Source organism: Asterias amurensis, chromosome 11 (genome assembly GCF_032118995.1).
Source record: "Asterias amurensis chromosome 11, ASM3211899v1".
Lineage (NCBI taxonomy): Eukaryota > Metazoa > Echinodermata > Asteroidea > Forcipulatida > Asteriidae > Asterias > Asterias amurensis.
In genome coordinates, this window is record NC_092658.1 from 21,921,807 (window position 1) to 21,941,450 (window position 19,644).

General features: G+C 37.9%; 2 protein-coding genes across 3 annotated transcripts in view; one reads left to right on the forward strand and one right to left on the reverse strand.

Annotated features, from left to right (window-relative positions):
- The first annotated feature begins 457 nt into the window (after window positions 1-457).
- Window positions 458-1,189, forward strand: LOC139944216 (uncharacterized). Its single transcript, XM_071941186.1, has one exon. The coding sequence runs from the start codon at window positions 458-460 to the stop codon at window positions 1,187-1,189; it is 732 nt and encodes a 243-aa protein (XP_071797287.1).
- Window positions 1,190-2,917: 1,728 nt separating this feature from the next.
- LOC139944555 (ragulator complex protein LAMTOR2-like) overlaps window positions 2,918-19,644 on the reverse strand; it is a 40,213-nt gene continuing 23,486 nt past the window's right edge. The window contains exons 3-5 of one of the 2 annotated variants that reach the window (XM_071941603.1): window positions 9,164-9,253; window positions 8,209-8,303; window positions 2,918-6,332 (exon numbers count right to left, since the gene is read on the reverse strand). In XM_071941603.1, coding sequence (XP_071797704.1) covers window position 6,332; window positions 8,209-8,303; window positions 9,164-9,253 — 186 coding nt within the window. In that variant the 3' untranslated portion in view covers window positions 2,918-6,331. The remainder of the gene's footprint in view (window positions 6,333-8,208; window positions 8,304-9,163; window positions 9,254-19,644) is intronic. The other variant, XM_071941604.1, reaches the window with a different exon arrangement.

Here is a 19,644-nt window from a genome sequence, read left to right on the forward strand (position 1 = left end):
AAAAGCGATGGAATCAAATTAAAATTATTGAATCACATATGAATTTGTTGCTTGTTAAGTCATGTTTTTCATTTTGTTGTGTTATGGCTCCCTGAGTAAAGCTGGCAGTACAGACTCTGCACTTCACTAATTGTTCTTTGTTAGATGTGTGTCTGTGTTGAATACATTTAATAAGCCTTCAATTTCCAAAAATCTAGTTCTCCCCTGCATTTATTAGGAACATAGGGGGGTCGGAATATATGGGTGTCGGAACATATAGGGGTGTCGGAACATAGGGATGTCAGAGTAATAGCAGTCACCAAAGATTCATATCATGTTCTGTATTCTGGTTGGCTGAATCATGGTCTTGTGGGGGGAGCTAATACATGTATACACATCATGAATGTTTAGGAGTGCAATGGTGCGAATTTGTTCTTGAGTTGAAAGATGGAGCATAAAGAAGTGGATGGCAAATAACATGCTTCAGTTAAATGAAACTAAAACAGAGTTCTTCATTGCTGCGAGTCCCTGTTTCACGGACTTACTATCTTCTGTGACACTTAAGGTTGGCTCTGAAGTAATTCTTCCGGCTTCAACAACTAAGAACCTCGGTGTTGTATTCGACCAATCAATGCGCATGTCAAACCAGGTTTCTTCTATATCCAGTGCTGTCAATGTTCACCTTCGCAATTTGTCTCGCATAAGATCTTTCCTCACTCAATCTGCCTGCCAGGACGCAGTAAGAGCAATTGTCACATCAAGGATCGACTACGCCAACTCTCTGCTTGCGGGTCTCTCCTCCAAAGACACTAAACGGCTTCAACGTCTACAAAACCGGGCTGCAAAGCTCATTTTCCAGGCCAAGAAATATGACCACGTCTCTCCACTTATCCCTGAACTTCATTGGCTCTGTATTTCAAAACGCATCCAGTTCAATCTTCTCACAATTGTTTTTAAATGTATCACCGACACAGATGCTCCGCTATATCTCAAAGAACTCATTAATCCGTATGTTCCAACTAGAGAAGGACTGCGATCTGCCAAAGATAACAGAGTTCTGATCATCCTCCATTCTCGCACTTCATCTGGTGACCGGGGTTTCTCTGCTGCAGGGCCTACTTTGTGGAACCGACTACCCTACAATATACGCCATTCATCTTCATTAGCAGCCTTCAGAAAAGCTCTCAAAACCTATTTATATGACTCTTAATTCTGTTGTATGTTTATCTTGGTTTTTCTTTCTTTCTGTGTAAAGCACAGTGATACATTTTTTGTTAGAGCGCTTTATAAATGCCTTTGTAGTATAGTATAGTATAGTATAGTATGGAATGTTCTATTCCACGAGGCGGAGCCGAGTTGAATGGAACATTCCAGCTTTCAACAAATGAAAATATTTGCACTATTGCACGAATGAAAAACATTCATTATTGTTTTATATAACATCCAAGTAGATCTTTGTCATTTTTATTAGAAGATAAAATTTTCAAAACAAACAAACAAAGCGTAGGCCTACAATGTTTAATTGTGAAATTAGACCTGTTTCTCTTTGGGTCGGCCTGTTAGATTCAACAGTCACAATGTGCGTTCTGTTCAGCTAACACTGCGTTACCACACGCAGTGATGTTTTTACTCAGCTTTTTCGTTCCATCCGAAAAATACTATTGCACGCTGCAGCGTGCAATAGTACTTTTCGGATGGAATGAAAAAACACGGTGAGTGATTCAGAGTGCAATGGTACTTTTATTTGCTATCACGTGACGGACAATCCTCCAATCAAATGGCAAGGATCTGCTTGGGTGTTATATAATATATTCTAGTGATCGCCTTTGAGTGACCGGAAGAGTGACCGGAAGAGGAACCTTTCTTTTGGTCATTTAAAGTCCCTCGGGGGAATAGACATAGGCGCTACACTACTTACATGTACAATAACTTTGTTAATTGAAACATTTATTAGATCAAAGAGGATTAGCCATGTAAAAATGTAGGTTTTTAATTTCACTGGTTAAAAAAGTTTTTCACCTCTGTTGACAAGAAAGCATGCCCAACTCTTTGTGAAATCGATACCAGAGATCATTTCCCGTCTCCCAGGCAGCGTTAAACAGAAGTGGCATCATCAGAGGAGAACACGTAGAAGGGCGACAAAGTGCTGGTTCTAGACAGCAATGCTGTTTATGTCAATTGGAGATTGGGTCTGTGGATGTACAACCGAATGAGGCTGGCAACGTGAGCATTTAGCAGATTCTAACCACAGAGAAGACTGATCAGGATGATCAGTGACTAAGTGCCAACTACACTCTCATCTGAAATAAGCTGTTCAGAGGCTGATAGTTATAATTCCTCTACTGATAGTTTGATTAAAAGTTGATTAAAGTTTCATTAAGATTAGACTGAGGATTATATTCAAGACCTTGAATTTTTCATATAGATTTTGAATCCGACTCATCAAATAAAAAAGGAGTTTGGAAATGTCAAGAGTTTCAAGAGATGTGGTCAGAATCCCTTACATAACCCATGGTGAAAAACCTGGTCTTTATAAACTTTGAAGCTTATCGAACACACCCATTATGTACACGTACACACACACCCACGTTTGTGTGCTGTTCACGTACATGGGTATAGTTCACATACATTGCAAAAGGCTGTACTTGGACGTGGGTATTTGAAATTCACTTAAAATTTTATTTATTTTGTCACAGTTTACAGATGATTTTTCCCTGGTGTGCATGATACATGTAGGCATTCGACACATTTGGTAAATAGTATTATCCAAGGCCCACACTTTGTGTATCACAACTTCTGTATAAAATAACAAACCTGTACAAATTTAGGCTCAATTGGTCATCGGAGTCTGGAGAAAATAAAGGGAAAACCCAACCTTGTTTCCGCACGTTTCGCCGTGTCACGACATGTGTTTGAAATAAATCTGTAACTCTCGATATCGAGAATTAATATTGTTTTAATGTTTTCTCAAAAAGTAAAGCATTTCATGGAATAATATATCAAGAGAATTCTTTCACCATTACCTTCTGTTAAACCTGTAAGTTATTTGTAAATCTGTGAACTTTAATTTGTTTATATGTACCGAAAGTGTCCATGTCCAATGGCTTTAAAAACATTCAAAATAAATACTTCACAAGGGAAACTGACTGGGTAACTTTTGAAATGATTTTTGGGATTGAACAAAGAATTGACTCTAGTGGGATTCGAACCAACGACTTCAGGATTAGCGTGCAGGCGCTCTCCCAACTGAGCTATCTAGCCCTTTGTTTAGCATAGAGATGTCCTTTCTCTATAGTTTTAGGGGTCCCTATTTTGTCAACATACTTGTTCGGGGGTGCCAGTCAGAAGCCATACAACAGTTAACTGCCGTGTAGCCAGGGATCACATCCAACTTACAATACAACCTGGGAAGCGGCAGCCAAGGGATAACCCAGTCAGTTTCCTTTGTGGTTTATACTGACATATGAAACAAAAAAGCTGATCCCCTTAAGGTGATCCCGGCACGTTAATCTGGAGGTCGTTGGTTCGAATCCCACTCTGGTCAATTCTTTGTTCAACCCCAAAAATCAAAATAAATACTTACTACATAAGACATGGCTTTTGACTGGCACCCCCAAAGGTAGTAGCTCAGTTAGTGTAGCACCGGCAGGTGAATTCGGTTTAACGGCACTGTGGGGTCGATTTCACAAAGAGTTGGGACTAGTCCTAACTTAGTCCCAAGGGATATACAAAACCTATGGCTTAGTCCTAAGTTAGGACGAGTAGGTTAACCTAACTCAATGTAAGACTTAAGTCTTAACTCTTTGTGATATCCACCCCTGGACACCTTCGGTTATTGTCAAATATAAGTATTTTTACTTAGTGTACCTCAACTATAGTGCTATAGCTCTATGACCCCAACATATACATAAAATAACCAGCCTTTGAAAATTTGAACTTAATTGGTCATCAACGTTGCGAGATAATAATTGAAGAAAAAAACACCCTTGTGGCACAAAGTTGTTTGCTTTCAGATGCTTCATTTCGAGACCTCAGAGTCTCTAATTCAATTCAACTTGAGTGAGAAATTACTTCTTTCTTGAAAACTACATAACTTCAGAGGGAGCAATTTCTCACAATGTTTTATCCCATCAACAGCTCACCATTGCTTGTTTACCAAGTAAGTTCTATGCTAACAATTATTTTGAGTAATTCACCGATAGTGTCCACTGCTGTTGAGTCCTTCTCTGGTTAACTTTTCATTGTTCAACCCAAAGTGGGTCATAATGGTATTTATAAGTGCTACTTGAGGCTTAATGTCTAAACGAAAACAACCTTATATATTGCTTTGAAAAAACCCAAACCCAAAACAAACAAAAAACACTGATTTAAAGTTTTGTGTATGTAGTGTATCTTTGTAAGTATGGCCTTTTTAAAATTGTGAAGTGCATCGAGGGATCTGTGAACCAAAATGTGCAATATAAACGCTGTCTTATTGCTATTACAGAACCATGAAATTGGGCCCCAATAAGTTCAGTGAAACTTTACAGTATTTGTTTTTTACCAATCCATGAACTTGAGCTCATTTCCAAGGTTTTTCTTAAGGCTGACAGAGCAAGTGCAGATTTTGCACTTAATACCCTGGAAAAACAATGCTAATAGTTGTGGCCAGCCGCACTTAAAAATGGTTACAGCTGGAAATGTTCAAATTACAGTTCAAAGATTCAAAGCTTCAAAGCATCAATTAAATTCCTTAGTTTTTTTCTCAAAGCTAAAACAAAGCTTAGTTGATGTTCATTCTTATCTTGACCAAGGGAATAACAGTAAAAATCCACTTAAAGGCAGTGGACACTATTGGTAATTACTCAAAATAATTGTTAGCATAAAAGCTTACTTGGTTACGACTAATGGGGAGAGTTTGATAGCATAAAACATAAAACATTGTGAGAAACGGCTCCCTCTGAAGTGACATAGTTTTCGAGAAAGAAGTAATTTTCCACAAATTTGATTTCGAGACCTCAAGTTTAGGATTTGAGGTCTCGAAATCAACCATCTAAAAGCACACAACTTCGTGTGACAAGAGCGTTTTTTTATTTAATTATTATCACACAACTTTGACGCCCAATTGAGCTCACATTTTCACAGGTTTGTTATTTTATGCATATGTTGGGATACACCAAGTGAAAAGACTGGTCTTTGACAATTACCAATAGTGTCCAGGGTCTTTAATAATTCACTATGTGTATTGATCTCAACAAAGTGGAAACAATTTCTTTTTGTTTGTGAAATGCTGTAGACTGTTACAAACCTTTGTGCTTTGTGTTTTAAAATGGACAGATTCCATTTATATTCCCTTTCCCTACATGAACGCCTTTTTAAAAAACTTGTTCAATGCATCGGAGTTTAATTAAAAAATGTTTAAAGCCATTATACACTTTCGGAACAGAAAACAAAACAAAAAAACCTCACAGATTTACAAATAACTTACAGGGTTTAACAGAAGGTAATGGTGAAAGACTTCTCTTGAAATATTATTCCATGAAATGCTTTACTTTTTGAGAAAACATTAAAACAATTATCAATTCTCGATAGCGAGAATAACGGATTTATTTTAAACACATGTCATGACACGGCGAAACCTGTGGAAACAAGGGTGGGTTTTCCCGTTATTTTCTCCCGACTCCGATGACCGATTGAGCCTAAATTTTCACAGGTTTGTTATTTTATACATAAGTTGTGATACACGAAGTGTGGGCCTTGGATAATACTGTTTACCGAAAGTGTCCAATGGCTTTAAAGGCAGTGGACACTATTAAATAATTAGTAATTACTCAAAATAATTATACGCCTAAAACCTTACTTGGTAACAAGTCATGGGGAGTTGTTGATAGTATAAAACATTGTGAGAAATGGCTCCCTCTGAAGTTACATAGTTTTCAAGAAAGAAGTAATTTTCCATGAACTTGTTTTCGAGACCTCAGAGTTAGATTTTGATGTCTCGAAATCAAGCATCTGAAAGCACACAACTTCATGTGACAAGGTTTTTTTTGTCTTTTATTGTTATCACCCAACTTTGATGACCAAATGAGCTCAAATTTTCACAGGTTTGCTATTTTATGCATATGTTGAGTTACACTAATTACTCGTTACCAAGAAAGGTTTTATGCTTATAATTATTTTGGGTAATTATCAATAGAGTCCAGTGCCTCTAATTATGGAAAGGTGGTATTCCATTTATACTTATTTATAGTTTTGTGAAATGTATACATGGTTGAGAACTAGTGGTAGGATATTTATAACCATCCAAAAGACATTCCTCAGGATACTGCAACTTGTGTTAATGGATCCTGCAGGTAGTCTGTTAAAGCTGTGATCTGTAATAAATAAAAGAAAGAAAGACAAAACAACTTTAACCCTATTCTACATGTTCTAAGACAGTATACAATTTCCCAACCAACAATTTAAAAACTGAACCTTCCACAGTTTTTGTAATTTGACTCTGCTCAAATTTCCGTTCTCAAAAATATTTTGTTTATAGAAGCCAACCATTATCTTCCATTGAAGAATGTTAGTTTCCAAACCGGCCTTTGGACTACATGTACGTTTATTAAAGAAAATGTTAAGCAGATACTGACAAAAGTTTGAAATGCTGACTTTGTCTAAATGTCTGTAGGCCTATACAACAACTTTCTTTCATTTTTAGACTCGGGAACTTGAAAACATCAAGAGGAGAGGACAGTGAAAAAGGCGGAACCTGACAAGGGTGGCTGAGAGAAAATCAAGAAAATTAAAGGACTAGGGGGGGGGAACCTTAAACAATGCTGTACTTCCCCAGAAGTGTGTGATTAAATTCAAAGAATAATATATATTAACTTATTAATCAAAACAAATACATTGCTTGCATTTGTGTTATGCTTTCAAACACACACTCAAATTAAAATTGATCAAAACTAAAGATTATTATGAAATGCATAAAAGTTATAATTTTCAATCTTTCCTGGATTTGTTTTCTGAAAGAATAATGACTGATGACAATTTTCAAAAAGAAACATGGAATAAATGATAAATTATGATTGGGTCACAAATTGCATTTTAAGCTCTGCTAAGATGAATATATTTTAATGTCCCTTGTATGCACGTGTGATAAAAAGGGGGAGCTCCTCCACCAGCTGAACCTCATCAACCAGTCAATGAAGGTGAAATTGATGTTGCCAGCCAACAGCTTGAGGACTCCGATGGCAACATGTAAGATGCTTCATCGGGAAATGTAAGTAAAATTCAGCTTTCTTATCTGTTTTCCACCAATGAATTGTCATTTTTTACTTGGTAGCTTGAATGATGTCCATTTGGCTGTCTTAGATAAATTTGAGGAATATGTATTTCCCTCCTGTTTCAAAAAGTTGTCGACAATTGTTTTGTTTTTTAATTCAAAAGTTTTTTTAATTTATTTTATTTTATCGGAGGAATCTTTTGAAATGGTGACATGTTTTTCTTGTTTAATGCTTTTGTCTTCTCAGATATTGGTTTTGTACTGTTATTAATGCTCCTTATTTAACGTTTCTACATCATCATGTATATTCCAAATGTAGGAGCAGCAACATAAGAATGACGAGCCCACAGCAACACGCGTCAATAACACCTTCGACATTGTGGACATGTAAAAAAACCAAGTAGTGGTTACACGGAGAACATTTGACTTTGACAAATTTAACATGAATTTAGCAAGATTGAAAAAAACCCACACCAAACAGTAAGACAAATTTACAGATATCTCTATGATTTGAGTATAATTTTGGATCCACCGACCAGCCCTGTTGTCCAGTGACTAAAGCAAGTAATAGTTGCAAGTTAGCTGAGAATTGTGCCCATTTCCTGGTTTTATAATGCAATACCAAAGTAAAGAACAAAAATATTCATGTCCAAATCATTTTCTTAATTTTTTCCCTTTTTTTTAATTATAAATTTGTTATTGTATTTAGAAGCATGTCTGTAGAAATTCAGCACTTGTAGGCCTACTTTGTTTATTATTGCTTATTGGTTTCTTTGAATATCAGAATTCTTGCAGGTGTGCACCTTCCATGTATGCAGAGCGCACACGTGAGATTTGTCTTGGCGAGCAGAGAATGCTGAGACAATTACTGAACATCTGTATAGCAGAGCAGAGCAGAGCAGCACCATGTTAAGCGATAACCATGATGAGAGGCCAAGAAGACCATGAGGAGATACCTCAGAAAGAATTGCATCACCTACCAGAAAATAACTATAATACGTCGGCAACAAAGGTTTACGCTTTGAGTAAGACTAGCTCCTCCATCCCCAACCCGGCACTGCTGCTTGTCCATCAACTGTTTACGGAGGAAGAAATGGCTTCTTCAAATTGCCTGAGAGTAAAGGGTAATTCCAACTGGACAGCAGCCGCATGAACTTTGTAAAGAAAGCTATCAGTGTTTTCGCGTCAGTTGCCACGGAGACATACGATATATTTTGGAGAAACAGTGCATTGCTGCAATAGATGAAGGTTGCTGCAGGAGGCTTAAGAGGTCAAAGATGCGGTAAATGTGAGTTAGTTAAACTTTTAGTTATTCTTGGGTTTTTGGGTGTAAATTATAAAGTCCTTCATGTCGCTGTATCCTTATTAGGAACAAAAGAGACAACAACATGCGCAGTTACAAAGAATTGGCCTTAGATGGATTTCCGCCCATTACTAATAGTAGCAGTTGACACACATATAATGGCTGGTACTTTGTCTTTAATTTAACTGCATTTCAAGCAACGAATCATAATGACCATCAATTTAAAAATCTAAAATTGGAGATAACACTATCTTGAACAACGCATGGCAATATACAAGTATGTGGCGGGGGGGGGGGGGGGCTGTAAAGAGTCTGTTGCAGTCTGCTAAAATGATATAGATTTTAAGTTCTATTAGAACTGCTTGGTTTCTAAGAAATTAATGAAATCCGGAAAGATACCTTTTTCACAAAACGGCTCCATAATGCCACAAATTTGTTTCCATTATCCAATTTAGAGATGCTAAAATCAAAACAATATGGATGGCTTAAATAAAGGCTTAAATAATGGCTTAAAATATCTAACTTGATACATTGTTTGTTAATCTGCAGGTTTCAGGATTTTGTTTTATATTATAATATTGATTATATTAAATTGTGATATTGACATTTTATGGACCAAAAGTTTGTTTTACCTTGGCTTTTAGAAGACCAAATCCAACTTCATGTTTAGCATATATACAAAGAAGAAGATTTGCAACTTTGCTTATGGCTACCCTTCCATCCTGAAAGAAAAAGACAAAATAACTAGTAAAAAACACAAATCTGCAGGCATACAAATCAATAGAATTCAAACCCACAACCCGGCCACTTGTGGAGGTGTATTTGGTAGAGGTACTGCAATCACAACACCAGGCATACTCAGTGAGCAGAGTGAGCTTCCAAACCTAACACCAGGCATACTCAGTGAGCAGAGTGAGCTTCCAAACCTAACACCAGGCACACTCAGTGAGCAGAGTGAGCTTCCAAACCTAACACCAGGCATACTCAGTGAGCAGAGTGAGCTTCCAAACCTAACACCAGGCATACTCAGTGAGCAGAGTGAGCTTCCAAACCTAACTCCAGGCATACTCAGTGAGCAGAGTGAGCTTCCAAACCTAACACCAGGCATACTCAGTGAGCAGAGTGAGCTTCCAAACCTAACACCAGGCACACTCAGTGAGCAGAGTGAGCTTCCAAACCTAACACCAGGCATACTCAGTGAGCAGAGTGAGCTTCCAAACCTAACACCAGGCATACTCAGTGAGCAGAGTGAGCTTCCAAACCTAACACCAGGCATACTCAGTGAGCAGAGTGAGCTTCCAAACCTAACACCAGGCATACTCAGTGAGCAGAGTGAGCTTCCAAACCTAACACCAGCAGAGATGCCAAGTCCAGAGGCCAGCTATGCGTGAGATTAATTGTCAAAGCTCACCACCTCCCCCCTCAAAAAAAAATTGCAGAAATTTAATTGTGGACAAAAAAGTTTTCCAAAATGCATCAAAAACCTCTTCAGAATAATTAAAACTCACATGAGGTACACAGGAGATGTTGCTGGTTAGTGTGGAGGTACAATTGTGTCAAATTATTTCCCCCAAAACAATATAAAAAAATTGACTAAAAATGATGTCCAAAATCTTCAGCTCACTACTTCTGCCTGTAGTGTCTTCGCTACTGGAGCGCATTGAACGAATTTGCAAAGCGAATCGGGAAAAACTTGTGCGCAATAAGCGTTTTGCGCTCTGCCGAATTTAAGCTGAACCTGCTGGGAGAGCAAAAGCGTGCCCAATCTGCAAATTTGCGCTCTGTTTGTCTGGCAGCTCAAGTTGATGGTTCTGATAAACTGCATGCAATCTGAAGATTGTGCAACTTTTGTAAAATTGCGTTTTTTGTACACACGAGCACGATTTGGCAATGCATTGGCGTTAATTTTTTTTTTTCCCCGGTCTGGCCCCAATGCGAGAGAAAATGGTTGCTGTGCGTGTGAGCGTGAGACAGAGCCCAAATGCGTGAGTCTCACGCTTAATGCATGAGACTTGGTAGGTCTGCACCAGGCATACTCAGTGAGCAGAGTGAGCTTCAAAACCTAACACCAGGCATACTCAGTGAGCAGAGTGAGCTTCCAAACCTAACACCAGGCATACTCAGTGAGCAGAGTGAGCTTCCAAACCTAACACCAGGCATACTCAGTGAGCAGAGTGAGCTTCCAAACCTAACACCAGGCATACTCAGTGAGCAGAGTGAGCTTCCAAACCTAACACCAGGCATACTCAGTGAGCAGAGTGAGCTTCCAAACCTAACACCAGGCATACTCAGTGAGCAGAGTGAGCTTCCAAACCTAACACCAGGCATACTCAGTGAGCAGAGTGAGCTTCCAAACCTGTGTCTACTGATGGAGATTGTCATGGAAACAACATGCTGTTCAAAGGCTGATAGAAGAACCAACTTGTAAACAATTTGAATGATGTTGTACATAGCTTTGCCAATGAATTTTGGGATATCATCAACAAACTTTGGGTTCTGATTGTCACAAATCACTATTGAGTTTCCCAATAATGTGTGCATCTTTTGTCTAATTTAGCTAGAGCAAACACCCCTGGTTTACTTAGGTGGAGTCGAATCCTATGAGTGCCAGCCAATCAAGCGTAGTAATTAATAATATAATAATAATATTAATAATGGCAATTACCATAGCGCCCATCCATGAAACTGGTTCCTGGGTGCTGAACAATTAAAAAGAAAACCCATTAAAGTCCATACAGTTATGAAACCTTTTTAGAGAAAATACAGTAAAAATAATATACCACAATCAATAATTTCTAAAAACAGTGAGAATAAACACTTGTTAAAAAGCTGGAATTACTTGTTCTTGAGGGGTTTAAAAAATGAATAGGTTTGTCTTTAAGCCAGCCTTGAAGGTATCAACATTACTGGCTTCCCTAAGTTGCTTAGGAAGCTCAGGTTCCACAGTTCAGGGCCAATTACAGAGAACATCCTATCACCTGCAGAAACCAGCTTCGCTCTGGGGCGGATCAACTAAGTAACATCACTTGCAGAACGAGTAGATCTACACTACAGGCCTAGTAGCAACAAGATCAAACAGATACATAGGGCAAAGACCATTTAAGCATTTAAAAATTAACAAACACACCTTACAAATAATCCGAAACCTGACAGGAAGCCAATGTAACTGCATTAGAACTGGGGTGATATGCTCAATACTTGTTGGTACATGTACTTGGTAAGTAGCCTCGCAGCTGAGTTCTGAACTCGCTGTAAGGGGGCAAGAGTGGTGGCAGGGACACCAGCTAGGATAGCATTGCAATAATCAATCCGGGATGTGACTATAACAACACATATGAATTATCTGCTCTGTATTACGACGACCTATTAACCTCTTAATCTTTAAAGGAACACGTTGCCTTGGATCGGACGAGTTGGTCAAAACAAAAGCGTTTGTAACCGTTTTTTATAAAATGCATATGGTTGGAAAGATGTTTTAAAAGTAGAATACAATGATCCACACAAGTTTGCCTCGAAATTGCGTGGTTTTCCTTCTACTGTGCGAACTAACATGGTCGGCCATTTATGGGAGTCAAAATTTTGACCCCCATAAATGGCCGACGTGTTAGTCGACAAGGTAAAAGGAAAACCACGCAATTTCGAGGCATGTTTGTGTGGATCATTGTATTCTACTTTTACAACATCTTTCTACCCATATGCATTTTATAAAAAAACGGTTACAAACGCTTTTCAAAGACCAACTCGACCGATCCAAGGCAACGTGTTCCTTTAATACTCATATTGTACAAGTGATACATGGCAATATGGGAGACAGGTTTGATAAGATGTGAGAATGCATTTGTCAAATGTTACACCAAGAGTTTTGACTACAGGCACATGTTCATAAATACATCAGACAGTTTAGCTATTCCTATTGGTAGAGAGCGCGTCATGTTGGGGTGTTTATGTAAGGATAGTTCAGTTACTTTCCATCTTGCAGTGGTCATTTAAAAAAAGTAGAGTCTCAAGCAGTGAAACCTATGGTTAATAGTCAATTCATAAATAACTTGTACAGTTTCGCTATTCCTATTGGTGGAGAGCGTGTCACGTGGGTGTGTATAAACCTTTGTTTATGACCGGTAAATAGTGTTAATTCATGGGCGTGACACGCGACCTTGCACCTGGAAAATTCCACGGTAACGGAAGGACGTTTTGACTCACTTAACAACATTTAAATCGTGGATATCTTTAACAGTTTATTAATTTTTTGGTTTTTACCCATACACCGATGTATTCCACCATTAGCGTCCTTCCGTTACCGACCTTATTAATATTCATATTTTATAAATAAAAGTTTTTCAGCCAAAAAGAGGAGGCCATTTTGAAGGCAGTCATTAATAAAAGAAACTGTGACATTTGCTTGATGAAACTAATTAAACTGTTAAAGATATCCACGATTTAAATGTTGTTTAATGAGTCAAAACGTCCTTCCACTACCGTGGAATTGACCACCTGTTCTTATGAGACAGTTTCTTCATTCCTATTGGTCGAGAGCAACGACTGAAACAGTTGTGCCACATCACGTGATACGCGCGACGCGCACAGCATTCCCTTATAAGGAGTTGTTTACCCGAGGGCGGCGGAGGGCTTTCCCATTTCATAGCTGGAGGGGTGTTGTGTTGAAAGAAATCATTTAACAGTTGTATTTTTTTTGTGCATTTATTTTACTTTTTGACCAAAAAGTGATGATGTTTTTGACTCGGTAAATATATCAAGAACCAGGCCTCGTTGGGATTAAACCACTAGTTGAAATCCTCTTCACCACACATTGATTCCCTTATTAAAAAAATAGCAAAAGTAAATTACAAGGAACATTCATTGTTTACTATGATCAGGCCCAAAAGATGTGTACTTTCAAATAAAATTTGCAAAAAATCAACAAAACACCAAACACAGAAAATATAAGCCTGACAGAGGAGGGCACAAAATTGACAGAAAACAAAGCAAATATTGTCTGTCATAAGAAAAAATTCTGGCACAGCACTACTGCAATTTTTCTGATTATTGCAGCCCCTCATACCTAAAATCTATCAAAAATAAAAACTACATGTATGTCAAGCATCAATTTATATTTGTTAATGTCATAAACAACAGTTTCGAACGTAATGTTTGACAAATTTTAAGTGACGATCGCAACAAATTGATCCACATCAAGCGTACTTAAACAGAAGTTTATTTAATATCCAAAATCTAGCGTTCGGAAGGAAGTATTTCTGTGGTAAATCATCTGAAAGACATTTTGGTTTTTCATTTGCAGCTGTCCGATGGATTCCTGAAGGTCAGTAAATGCCTCACGTTATTTTCTTGACAGATTTATTTTGCGCGATTGTAAGATTGCGCAGAAAAACATGTGCTTATCGGGTGCGTGATAGAGATACTTAAAGTGGCAACCCATTTGATGTGACCGGGCAGTCTCAGTGACAACCTTTTTCTTGGCACCGTACGGAAGTGTACCTGAAGCAAGAAGCCTGATTTGACGATGAGAGAAACCTCCACAATATAGAGGAAAGTTTATAAACATTGCATCTATTATCAGTGCAATTTGAACTGAATTTGAAATGAAGACGAGTTGAAGAAGCCATTTTGTAGATAGAATCACTAAATTGTTGTAATTTTGATTGCTAGTTCAGTGAATTGCAAATTTAACTGAATTTTAAGCGAAGAAGAGTTTAAGTGAACAAACACTTAAAGTGAAGAGTTACTTTGATGGAAAATTTGCTTTGAATATTTTTTTCAGTAAGTAAATTTAACGGCTGCTTTGAGATTCAAATTGAAGTCAAAACGATACAAAAAAGTAATTGGAGTGTATTGACAAATATTTCAAGCCAGTGTTTGAATTGAAGAAAAGTTGGTAAATTACTTTACTATATCCTGTATCACTCAAGATTGGTTATTTTGAAATTGTTGTAAATAAATTTGATTGTTGTTGCGCTGTAAAAACTGTGCCTTGTTTGCAAAATCATTTGTCATAATTTTGAAATCTTAATCAACATATTATATATATTTGGTTTGCGGTAACACCATGTGTGTACTTGCCAGGTAGAGTTCGTTCTTAGAGAACTGTCTTGCTTACTTCTACTACTGCGGAGTAGATTGTTCGGGTGTTTGGGAGAGTTCTCAGTTCCGAAAAGAACTGTCCTGCTTATTAACTATTACTTGGACGGATGGTATAGAACATTGGCTGGGACTACTACTTTAGCTTATATGATTGTAATTAACTGTACTACCCCGGAGTCAGTTCTTGGGTTTGGTCTCAACGTTGTGACTAGCTTGCTTAAAGTCACCTGGAAATAGAATTTTTTTTCTTTCAAACATAAGAGTATATGCTTACGAACAATAAAACAATTTTTTTAGTAATTGTTTGTCACGATTTATATGTTTAAAAAATATATAAAGTTGTTTGGGGGCTGACTCCGCCTACCCCTTTTGTGCCTGCAATGCGTATAGTAAACACACGTGCAAAGTACATGTACGTCCAAGTTGTGAATTGGTACATTTCAAAAAGTGTTTTTCTGCATTCAGCAGCAATACACCTGGTCAGCATTGCCGGAAAAAAACAAAAACATTTTTTTTTGAAACGTACAAACTCACGACTTGGTCCGTACATGTACTTTGCAATTGTGTTTACTCTACGCATTACAGGCAACGTCTGCCTCGATTGACGTCACGAACAGCGCCCTCTCGGGTCGGGGTCTACTCTTAAATTTGTAAATAACATACTGACATAAGAACTGATTTTTTAAAACCTTAGTTAACTGTTTATTCACATTCCACTCATCAAAACACATATATTAGTGACAAAAGCTTTATTTTGAAAATATACCACTTCCAGGTGACTTTAACTCTACCTGGCAAGTAGATACACACATGGTGTTACCGCAAACCAAGTATATATTGATACCTCACCATGCAAAGCCTCAAATCCTATACACCATATTATAGTTATATGTCAGCTGCGAGCAAAAAGTGGTGACACTAATAAAGCCTGCTTCTAGGCAACCTAGATAGAGCTTGAAGAGAGTTTGAATTAAAGATGAGCCTGGCTTGGAAGTGATCATTTAAGTTGGCCAGTAGACAGAACAGGTAGGAGTAAAATAGTACTGGAACAGAGTGCCCCTTTAAAGCCATAGGACCCTTTCAGTACAAAAAATAAAAAGTTCACAGATTTACAAATGACTTACAGGGTTTACAGAAGGTAGTGGTGAAAGACTTCTCTTGAAATATTATTATTAATATTATTAAACACATGTCACTGACACGGTGAAACGTGTGGATACAAGGGTGTGTTTTTCCTGTTATTTTCTCCAGACTCTGATGACTGATTGAGCCTAAATTTTCACAGGTTTGTGATTTTATATGCTGTGATACACGAAGTGTTGGCCTTGGACAATACTGTTTACAGAAAGGATCCAATGGCTTTAAAGGCACCACAGGAGTTTATTGGGACATGTAGGTAACCAACTACACAAATATATGTATCAGGAAGGTGTCAAATCAGGCTGATGTTTGCTTTTGTATAGGGGCAAATGACTAAAGTGGAATTTTCTAAACAAAATGAAATTGCTTCCAGAATTTAATTTTTATCTTTATTCTATCATTCCAAACAGGTCCAAGAGCCAGGGGGAATTTATTAAATTCTGTTTGGGTAGTGTTTTAAAACTGTGGGGAAAAAATACCTTTCCAATAGTGATGGAAAAAAGTAATATTTTTTATGATTTGATCAATTTGATCAATTACAGACCCGTTTCTTTGACTCCAATAATCTGCAAGCTTTTAGAAAAAATCTTGTGTCGTCAAATTCTCGACCACTGTCAAATCAACGGACTTGTAGCTGACCAGCAACATGGGTTCATTCCTGGGAGGTCTTGTTCTACAGCATTGGTGTCAGCTAGTTCTCGATGGCTTCAATCTTTGGACGCACGGGTACCTGCAGTGGATGTAATCTCCTTAGATTTCAGTCGTGCGTTTGACACTATAAGCCACAATATTCTTGTTAAGAAACTCCAACTTTGCTACAACATAAAGGGTGCTGCTCTTGACTGGATTGAGTCGTTTGTAACAAACCGCCTGCAACGAGTTGTCTACAAAGGCTTTACTTCAGACTGGCTACCGGTCGGTTCAGGAGTGCCACAGGGCTCTGTACTTGGCCCCCTGCTCTTTGTTTTGTACGCGAACGATCTTCAGCTTCAACTTTCTTCAAACCTTGTACAGTACGCAGATGACACATTTTTGTTCAAAAATGTTACAACTGACGCGCCGGATTCTCTACTTCAGAAGGACCTAAACACTATAGTTAACTGGGCTAAATTGAACTGTTTGCGCTTAAATGCTGACAAGTGCAAATCGATACGGTTGACTTGGCGACGTATGAGCAAACCAGAATACAATCTTGGAAACTCCCCCCTGGAATGTGTGGACTCCATCAAGCTTCTAGGCTGTATATTCCAGAGTAACTTATCTTGGGATCTACAAGTGCAGGCTGTTACTTCAAAATGTAATAGACTGATTGGTTTGATTCGCCTCATCTCTGGCAACTGTCCTTCGTGCGTATCGCTCCATTTGTTCAAGACTCTTGTGCAGCCAATCTTAGACTACTGCTCACCCGTCTGGTGGGTTCACCGTAAAAAACACATCAATTCAATCAAATCGGTACAGCGCAGAGCCAGCAGGATGATACTTTGGCAAGCATATATGGAACAGCCTTATCAAGAAAGACTGAAGACTCTGGGTCTTATGTTGCTGTCTGACAGAAGAATTTTTTTAAACATTTGCTTTATTGTAAAACTGTTGATGTCCACTCGGTATAGTTCTATGAATGACTTAACTAATCTGTCTAAAGTTAACTCCCGTCACACAGAATTGCTCACTTTTCATCACCTAAAACCTAGGACGGATGCTTATAAATTTTCTACCATTGTTCGCTTTCCTAAAATGTTCTCAGAGCTCACTTTGGATACCAGGAATGTTTTGATTTTGGAGGGGTACAAGTCCTTTCGAATGAAGCTGAGGGGGGAATTTTTAGTATGTTAAAAGTGCTAGTGGTTTTAATTGTCTAAGGGGTCTTTGTGCTTTTTGGGTGGTGTTTGGGGAGGCTCTCTGCTATCATTGTCCTCGGGCCCAGTGGGTTGGCATGAATCTGTGAGGGTGCACTCTGTGCCAATTTTATTTTTTCTGGTTTTTTTTAGTCCATTCTATGTTTTTTATTATTTTCAATTGTTGTCCCTTCCTCTTATCGCTGCGGTGTTTTGTTGTGGGTGTAGTTTTTTGTTTTCAATAGTCTGATTTTGTTGTGTTTTAATGATTTCTATTGTGTGATTTTCTTAAATGTTTCAGTGCAATCACCTTTTTATATTGTATAATTATATTTTTATCGTTGGCAGGGGTCTGGTTTTACACATCTTTTGATGACAGTTTTATACTTTTGTTTTAGCCTTGACAGCCCCTGTACAACTTGCAACTATTGTGTATGTCTAAAGATTTAAAATAAAATAAATAAATAAATTTGACCTATTTTTAGTCATTTTTCTTTAAAGGAACACGTTGCCTGGGATTGGACAGTTTGGTCTATAAAAAGCGTTTGTAACCGTTTTTTTATAAAATGCATATGGTTGGAAAGATGTTTTAAAAGTAGAATACAATGATTCACACAAGTTTGCCTCGAAATTGTGTGGTTTTCCTTTTACTGTGCGAACTAATACGGTCGGCCATTTATGGGAGTCAAAAATTTGACTCCCATAAATGGCCGACCGTGTTAGTCGACGAGGTAAAAGGAAAACCGTGCACATTCGAGGCATGTTTGTGTGGATCATTGTATTCTACTTTTACAACATCTTTCTAGTCATATGCATTTTATAACAAACAGTTACATGACCAACTCGACCGATCCAAGGCAACGTGTTCCTTTAAGAATATAAATGAGAACAAGTATGGGCAGTAAGTGCCAATGGTTCGAGTTACTCTCAGAGAGCGTAACGCGTGTCCAAAATACACATTTGTAATAATTACTAAAATAACCTGGTTTCAATTGCCGCAACTTATAATTTTCCTCCTACTAACAAGGGCTCATGTAAAAACAGTAATTTTAAACTTAGATAAAAGTGATCAAGTCTTAAAGGCAGTGGACACTATTGGTAATTACTCAAAATAATTGTTAGCATAAAACCTTACTTTTTAACATGTAATGGGGAGAGTTTGATAGTATAAAACATTGTGAGAAACGGTTCCCTCTGAAGTGACGTAGTTTTCAAGAAAGAAGTAATTTTCCACGAATTTGATTTTGAGACCTCAGATTTAGAATTTGAGGTCTCGAAATCAAGCATCTGAAAGCACACAACTTCATGTGACAAGGGTGTTTTTTCTTTCATAGTTATCTCGCAACTTTGACGACCAATGGAGCTCACATTTCCACAGGTTTGTTATTTTATGCATATGTTGAGATACACCAAGTGAGAAGACTGGTCTTGGAAAACTACTAATAGTGTCCAGTGTCTTTAACCACCACTTCACAATGAGCCTCCAAAAATTGTAACGCATGCTACCAAAGAAACGCGTGTTACCAAGCCCAATACATTGTATGCAATAAGCTTGGGCGAAATTGCTTTTATTATCCCTCGATGTATCGTCAAAACAATATCGCGATATTCACTAATATCGCAGTTTATATTTGAGGTCTAAAACTTTGACATCTTACGATGACAAATTTCAATACTTCAACAAGAAAGTTAAATCGAGGTATACATCTGACAGGTGTACTGTCTACCCATGTGAATTCTCCTGAAGTTTTCCGCGACATAGAAACTCATTTGGCAAAGCTATAAGTTGATCACGACTGCTTGGATTCCTCTCTCAGCCAATATGAGAGTACTGTCAGTGACATCTTGGATAAGCACGCGCCTTGGAAAACAAGATCAGTCAAGGTCCGAACTGAAGTCTCCTGGTTTAATGATGACATTCGTACAGCAAGAAAGATCTGTCGTCAACTGAAGCGGAAATGGCGGCTAAATGGTAAACTGGAAATACAACAACAAGAATATCGCAACCAATGTAAAGTAGTCAGGAATTTGATCAACCAGGC

What these genes read in the sequence shown, in the direction of transcription:
- LOC139944216 (XM_071941186.1), top strand. Translation starts at nt 458, where the DNA reads ATGCTTCAGTTAAATGAAACTAAAACAGAGTTCTTCATTGCTGCGAGT.